The 8,068-nt window shown below is 44.0% G+C and overlaps 1 protein-coding gene across 5 annotated transcripts in view; it reads right to left on the bottom strand.

Annotated features, from left to right (window-relative positions):
• Positions 1 to 8,068, bottom strand: part of KCTD20 (potassium channel tetramerization domain containing 20) — a 40,843-nt gene continuing 32,775 nt past the window's right edge. For all 5 annotated transcript variants that reach the window (XM_019667480.1, XM_019667481.1, XM_019667482.1 and 2 more), the window contains 4 exons: positions 7,601 to 7,721; positions 6,392 to 6,589; positions 4,871 to 4,981; positions 1 to 3,560 (listed from right to left, as the gene is read on the bottom strand). In XM_019667480.1, coding sequence (XP_019523025.1) covers positions 3,268 to 3,560; positions 4,871 to 4,981; positions 6,392 to 6,589; positions 7,601 to 7,721 — 723 coding nt within the window. In that variant the 3' untranslated portion in view covers positions 1 to 3,267. The remainder of the gene's footprint in view (positions 3,561 to 4,870; positions 4,982 to 6,391; positions 6,590 to 7,600; positions 7,722 to 8,068) is intronic.

The following is an 8,068-nucleotide window of genomic DNA, read 5'->3' as shown; positions in this document are numbered from 1 at the left end:
GACACAAATGATAATATTTTATTATAAAAAAAAAAGCATCCTAAATATAGGATTTCGTAAACACTGGTAGGTGAACATGTGCAACTTTAAATACAAATTAAAGAGGCAAAACGTATAAGCATTTTGCCTTCAAGAGAAAATGTTCCGTTCTGCGAGGCGGTCCCACCCTGAGCACGTATGTGGCTCCATCTCCCATGAGGGCATCAGGTCTGCTTTCTGAACTCACTATGCCCATTCAACAATGTGAAAACGATGGCAAGAAGTGGCACTGGAAAAATTACTAAAACCCCTTAACTTTCTATTTTAACTCCAGAAGACTCCACATTAAATTAAAGCCTGTGGTGTGATTTTACTTCCACAAGGACCCACTGGAACACTGCAGATATATCCATCCTTCCTGGTCTTATTCCCCAGTATTTTCATAGACTTGTATACATTAGATATCACACCATTTTCTTGGATTTTAGTTTAAAATAATACTGGCTTTTGCATATTGTATGTGCAGTAAACCCAGCTACTTTCTTTCTTACCCTTTTTGCTGTCATTCTTTCAATCCCTTCCCTCCACTGTGGAGAAACCATTAAGTAATCTCACTAGGCACGTTTTAATGCTGTCTCCTTGCCCACTGCTTCTGACTCAATGGCAAACGTTTCCTAACCAACTATACATGAGAAGATGCAGACACAAACTCCCATTCTAAACCTCAAATTCAGGTTTATCTTGGCTTGCTGAGACACCTCTAAGTAAGACAGTCTGGGTAAAACCATTTCCTCCTGGAAATGTTTCTGTATAAACAGCCTGGCTTACTTATTTAGGCACTTAGAAAAAACACCAAACCTGAGTCCCACCTTTTTTATCAGAGACGCCTCCTTTTGCCCAGGTGGCCAGTAACTGACTAAAGGGAATGACCACAGTCCAGCCCTTGTCCCTGTGAGGACTGAGCAGTCCTGCCACTGGGAACGGCAGCTATGGCTGAGGGGAGCCACCAAATTAGTTGAGCTCCAGGCGGGGAGGGCGTGGGGTGCACAGGAAACGTCCCTCTTCACCAGAAGGAATTTGAGGGCCCAGTTTTTTCCTTAGTCACCACCACCTGGTGACCATGGCAGATTTTCATCCACAGATTTTTGGTTTACTCAAACCCCATAGGGTTGGGGTCAAAAGCACATTAACCCAATCTGGGGGAAAAATATCTTAGTTCTTGAAAGCCTGAGGAAATGAATCATTTACATAGAAAAAGTGTTATGTACATGCCACACTTTCGTATCTGGCTTTTTACCTAAGCAAAGACTAAGTTAGTTTTAAGAGTTAGCTGCAGCGTGTTTACACTTACTAAATGTTAACAATACATAAGCTATATAACAGACATTATACGTTATCATAGATTACACAGTCAATGCAAATTTCCTTTGTAATGACATGGAAGTCAACTGAAAAGTGTCAGGAAGCACCATTAAACAATTACCTGGGCTGGTCAACTACTAGTGGGCATGAGTGGAAGTACTGATAAAGGTTCAAGCCCGACCTGACCTCAGATATGAGCCAATTAGTTTCACAGAAATAAAACTACTCTCTGGCTACAAAATAACCCTAACCCTGGCCATTGGCCTTACAACGGAAGCCAGTGGTAATCAGAGCTCTGTAAGGGGATGGTTCCATTTCACTCGTTACGTCTTCAGAGGAAGGAACAGAGCCCCGATTTCCACTGATGCTCTCTGATGATCACATGCAGAGAAAGCACTTAACACTCTTGTTATTCAGGCCTGGAAAGAGCAGCTTTCAACACCCATCTCACTTTACCTTTGGAGGGTTGTGACGAGGGCAGTAATAAACGGAATCAAGTAGCCTGCCCTGCAGTATCTTATGGAACCTAAGAAAACCAGTCCTTTCTTATCTTGAAGAGCCTGAAGGAAACCATGTGCCTCTTGTAATCTGATGAGGAAATGCTCTGGGTAGGTGAGTGGAAGGCTGACCTCTAACACAAAACAGGAGATAACCCCGTGACACTTAACATCTGGCTCTAGACTTTAAATTCAGCTCTACTGCTAGCAGCCATGGAGACGTGAAGGAAGGTGGTTCAGCACGGGCTGCTGGGGAGACAGACCTGGGTTGTCATGCACTCTGCACGGTTAATACAGCGGACAGATCACACAAAACTACGTCTCCTTTCCCTTCAACTCATCCTTCCTTTGGGGATGACATGAGTGTGGTTTTTCTTATCCAGTGTGAGCAGCTGATAGGCTATTTCAAAAACGGAAATATCCCATAGTATGAAAAACTCCATACTATGAAAAGAATATACAAAGAAAAATCCTGTACTGGGACAAGGCCTGGGAAGGTGGTTTCCGCCCCCAGCTTTGCCCCAAGTGCTCCCTCCCTGGAGCTCTTACAAGTCTTTCTAGTGAGAACTGAGCACTTGTGAGAAGTTTCTGCCCACATCTTGAAAGCCTGTAGCCATATCTAAGGGCTCCCAGCCTCACCCACAGACCTACGGCTTTGCACCAGATTCTAAACCAGGATAATCCAAGTGGCCTGATGTGGAGAGGCTCTTCTACTTGAGTTGTGGGTTTCATTACAAATGAATAACTGATTTAGGCTCAAACACCATGAAGCTAAAAAGGGTTCATAAACCCTGTTACGCCATTATCCTTCCTGTCACAGAATCTGTCTGTGTGGTTTGGGGTTGTTTGCTGCATTAATGAAAAAACAAAACTGAATTTAAGTGCTTAAGAATTTCCTTTTACACATCCTGAATAAGCCTAGTTCTATCCAGATGCAATCTGGGTGCAGGTGCCACCAGGAAGAGCATCTTCATTTACCTCTAACCACTATCCCATTAATGCCTACTCGCAGAAGAGAGATTGTCTCCTTTTCAGTTTGGTCCCTTTGCTGCTAAGTAATGTGCCTGGTATAAAAGAAAACAGAACAAAAGCCAAGAACAAAGCATAAAGGATGAGACCTGCTTTGCTGAATATGAGGCAATAGGGGTTTTGACTTCCTTCCCTGCTTTGCAGTTATGCAAAGACTCAGTGAACAGCACCAGACCTAAATTTTCAAGTTGCCAGGGCTGCTGCCAAGCTGGTCGCTTAATTCCCAGTGAGCGCTTTTTCATCCTCTGCCAGAGGTGCAGACATACTGAAAAGGACACACGTTAACTGGGGGAGAAAAGGGAAGGATGAGGGAGAAGCATGTCTCTGACTCATGGGAAGGACTGGCTTTGGGCAACCCAGACAGAGAAGAGCTCCGCAGAGGGGTGGACCACAGCTGGCCCTAATCCTGAAAGTCGTTAGAAGCCATCTGAGAAAGGGGGGCATTTAGCCGGTCAAGTTCATCCACTTGCGGTGGGTGATACATTAGTATCTCCTGGTCCTCCAAGACATCTTCTCCGGCAGCTACCAGATTAGTGAGGGATTTGCTTCGAACACACTGGAAATCCACATGGCGACTCTTTCCTTCCTCCTTTTCCCACGACATCTGGATAAAGGGGCGCTGCACATAGTTATAGATTACTTCAGACCGGCCGCCAGGTCTTCGCTTAATTTTTTCTTTACAGGTAGGGTAACCTGAAACGGAAAGGAGCCGTTCTCATGACTTCAGCAAATGCTCACTCTGGCCTCCATACTTCCTCCTCCCTGACCATGTCGATTTCCTCCCCAATTCAAAGACTACTATGAAAACTGCCGGGGAAGCGCCTGCCTGCTGACCTCGCCCTCCCAGCCCAATCATCTCCCCTCCTGCTCAGGTTAGGAGGGCCTACCCCTAGAAGGGAAGTAATCCAAAATTCTGTCCCTTCTAAAGGAAGGGGGAGAGAAGCCTCTTTCTCCTTGCAGAAGCCTTCAGTTACTGGTGGCAGTACTAAGAACAAAAATCCTGCTAGGGCACGGCTACCCCAGTCCTCTCATTCTACTGCTTAGAGGGCGTGCTGGATGAGAACCAGTTAAAGAAATGTGGGATGTTTAGCCAAAAAAACAGGGATGCTGCCTAAACTATCTGAAAGGCTGTCACGTGGAAATGAGAGAACTCATATTCAGAGTAGCTTCAGAGGTTAGAAACAGGAGGACAGAGAGGGAGGCGTTACCTATGAGTTACATGGAAGAGTGTTCTGAGGGTACAAGTGTGATGGGCTGCTTGGAACATGGAGGGGGATCCCTATTACCCTGTCCCTGCGGTTTACAGAGACAAGGGAAGGACACAGTGGAAAGTTTAATAGATGATCTCAAAAACCCCGTCCAACTTTGAATTCCAACCTAAGTCAGATACAGTGAAGGCCTGCTGGGTTCTGTGGGCAAGAATGAGACAGAGTAGCAAGACGCAAGAGTCAAAGACCTGTGAGGGGAGACCAGGATGGCTTCAGCACTCTACTCTCTACGGACAAGTCTCCAAGGCCCTTCCAAGGAGACCACAGATGGGAGTCACTGCTCAAGATCACTTAAAGCAATTCTGTCAGTATGTCCAGACATTCCCCAAAGGTTATGTAGTAGAATAAACTTAAAACTCTGAGTCTCCAAGCTACAGTTTTCAGAAGGACCTTCCAGATCCCAGAAAGGTCCTCACCAGGACCGCTGGCAGAACAGCCCTCCTACCTGGTGAGCCTATGAGCCCGCCAGCGGCCTTAGCACTCACTGCTCTTTATCCTGAGGCAGTAAATTGCAGCTATTCCTGAAGCTGCTTTTCAACTGGAAATAAAAAGGGAAATGTAAGGGCAAACAAAAACAAAAATAGGAATCCTTCAAACTTGGGTAGGACTGTAATTTTCCTGTGTGCCTGTTCTCTAGGTCCTCTGGAAGCTGAGTGTTAAGGACATAAGCTGTGGCCATAGCTCCGACCCACTCCATGAGCCATGCAAGCTGAATATTGACTGGGACACGGTTACCTTCAATTCCAATGCGAATGTTTTTCAGGCCCCGTTCCTTTAACACTGTTTTAGCAACATCCCGATTCTCAATATATTTGAAAAATCTGTAGAGCTTGGAGCTATAAAGAACTGGGAAAAAACAAAACAAAACAGGTTTAGTCATGGAGCAAAGACTTCCATAAGAGGAAGGAGATAGCTAACAGAATCAGATGAATGAAAGTTGTATCTCTTTTGGTCCTGATTCCAAATCCAGATGGATCACAGATTAACGTTAACAAATTAACTATAAGAAAGAAACCACATAAGTAATTTTTATAGTCTCAGGGTATAAGGAAGGCCTTTCTGGGCATGACATAAAACCTAGAATCCATCAAAGCAAAATTGATACCCTGGACTACATAAAAATACAAACGTCCCTACTTGGCCAGAACCACCATTTCCAAAGCTAAAAAGACAAATAATCAACTGGGAAAAACATATGCAACTCATATTACAAAGGGCTAACTTCCTTAATATCTATAGAGAGTGGCCACAAATACAGAGCTTTCACAAATCAGTAAGAGAGTCCAATTTTGTAATGGGCAAAAGGCACAGATACAGCTAACAGAAAAGGAAATTAAAATGGCTCTTAAAAAAAATGTTTAGTCTCATACATGAAATGAGAAATGTTAAGTTAAAACTCAAGTGCTTTTTTAATATATCAGAGTGACAAAGACAAAAGTTTAGTAAAACACTGTTTTGGTGAGGGTGCGGGAAACAAACCATGTATTGTTTTGTGAGTATAAGCTGCCTCAACTTTTATGAAGGATAATTTGGCAACATCTATCAAAATTATAAAAGCACAAAGCTTTGGACACAGAAATTCCATTTCTAGGATTATTATTCTATAGAGATATGCATGTGTGAAAAGACTATGTTTAAAAGGATATTCATTGAAGCATCATGTATAATTTGTAACTTAAATGTCCATCAGCAGGGTTGGTGAAATCAATTATGGCATAGTCATGGAATGGACTACTATACAGCTATAAAAAAGACCACAGAAGCTTTTTATGTAGGAAATGGTATAGAACAGTCTGTATAATATGGTATCAAAAAAAAAAAATCTATGTAATTGCTCATGTAAGTCCACTGAACACATCTGGAAGGACATAAAAGAAACAAAGGGGAAAACTAGGTAGATGAGGCAGCCCCTGGGAATAAGAGTTTTCGATGTATCCTTCTATACCTTTTGATTCTGGATTATTACCAATTCAAAAGGATTTAAAAATGAAATGAATGGAGAAAGGAATGACACCATTTATGCGCTGCCGCGGTGCTGACATGGTACCAGGCACCAGCGGGAGCGATGGGAAGTGTAACAACGTGTGCCGTGCTCCCCAGCATAACAGTTAGACCTGCATCACTAAACGGAAGTGATCCTGCAGCAAGTGTCCATCACTGGCTGGGCAGCAACATTCACGTTGGTTCTACGGCAGCTGCTGCACCAGGCAGCATGTTTCTTGCTGAAACATCTGTTATCATGCAGGCGGCTCCTACTTTGGGAATACTCCTCCCCCATGGGTGGGGGATGGTCCTCATCCCAGTCCACAGAGTCCTCATCCGTCAGCACAACAATGTGGCACTCTCGCTCCCCCTTCTTGGCACAGCCCACCATGATGGGCAGGATCAGTTCTTCGAGGTAGTGATCAAACTGCTTGTGAGCACCGTCATTAGACAGTTCATGCAGTAAAGCACCTGGGGAGAGAAAATGCAGGTGAGCATCCTCTGTGCCCAAATGCATGCTTTACCGGAGTGAAACAGATGATTGGGCAACAGCTGTTATCGTTGGTACGGTTCAGAGAAGTGGCCCATTTAAAGGCACAGATCGTTTCCTCCTCCAAGACGAGAAGGAAGCTGACTTTGTTGGATATGCTTCACATTCTACCACGCTTCCATTTCCTCCTGTTTAATAATCCCTGAACATTCTGATCAACGGAGGTTTTCTTGGGCAGCGTCACACCATAAACACTAATTCTATGAGAGAGAACCATCATGTGGGGATGACTCCTTGCTGCACCCCTTCTGAAGATGCTCTGGACCCCAATTCATGGACTTAGGGTACCACAGAAGAGGAATAACCTGCAGTTTGTCAACACCAAGGGACTGGTTTCAAGTGTACACAAGACCCAGTAGAGAAACCACACATCCAGTGAACTTCACAGAATACGCAGGGAAATGTATCATGAACTTCAAGGAGCAATTTAAAAACTAATTTCAGGAAGCCTAGGTAATGATAAGAGCATGGAGTTTGTGGCCAATCAATTCTAATTTCAGTTTTAATGCTGAGAGTTTGGAACAAGCCAATTTCTCAGTCTCATTTGTTAAATGAGTTATCACCCATCTTTTAGGGTTAATTGTTGTAAGACTTATATAAGTTCATATCTATAAAGTACTGAGCAAACACTAAGTGAATAATGATAAACATAAGTATAAGAAGAACCCAGCCAGTTTATGCTATTTGACTTTATTAGTGAGCCTTCCCACGTATCTGAGAATCAGTATCTGTATTTGTTAAAAGGCTGAGACACCAAGGACCCAAGAGGGGAAGGAATTAGCTCGGTGATTCAGGGGTGAAGCTAGCTGTAGAACCCGCTACACGTTCCCTTTTGTCTGCTCCACTTCCGCAGTGCTCTATAGCAAGGGAAGGAATGGGCTGGTATCAGTCAATTCCAAGCAAACTCTAAGTTCAGTTGCCCCTGTACTTACTCAGATCTTGACACCGGATAGTGTTGAAGTCAAAGTTAATGCAGAGATAATCACATGTATCTCTAAGGTCTGGGATAGAGATGCCATCGGGACAATTGATGATACCAGTTTTGTAGTAATCCTAAAAACAGATTAGGAAGAAGAAATGTAGGCAAAGAACAAGATGAAAAATTGCCTCTTCAGCCCCCTTGTCACTCCTGGTTACTGGCACTATTGCCAAGCTGGTTGATTCATCAGGTAGCAGGGTGGCCTCTGGCTATCCTGACGTGTTTAATCACAACTTGATACCAGATCAAGCTCCCAAGGCAAGACTTATGTTACAGGAATAGAAAATAAAGCAGGGGGGCCGGCTGAGTGGTGGCGCGTTGGGTTAAGAGTTGGCTTGGGACCTCCACAACTAGACTGAAGAACAAAAGGACAGCAACTTGTCTGTTCCCCTCCCCTGTTGGGAGCCGGCTGCACCTCAGT

Source organism: Hipposideros armiger, unplaced genomic scaffold, assembly GCF_001890085.2.
Source record: "Hipposideros armiger isolate ML-2016 unplaced genomic scaffold, ASM189008v1 scaffold_497, whole genome shotgun sequence".
NCBI classification, from domain to species: Eukaryota; Metazoa; Chordata; class Mammalia; order Chiroptera; family Hipposideridae; genus Hipposideros; species Hipposideros armiger.
Note: the sequence above shows the minus strand (reverse complement) of the source record. Positions and strands in the feature narration are given on the sequence as shown.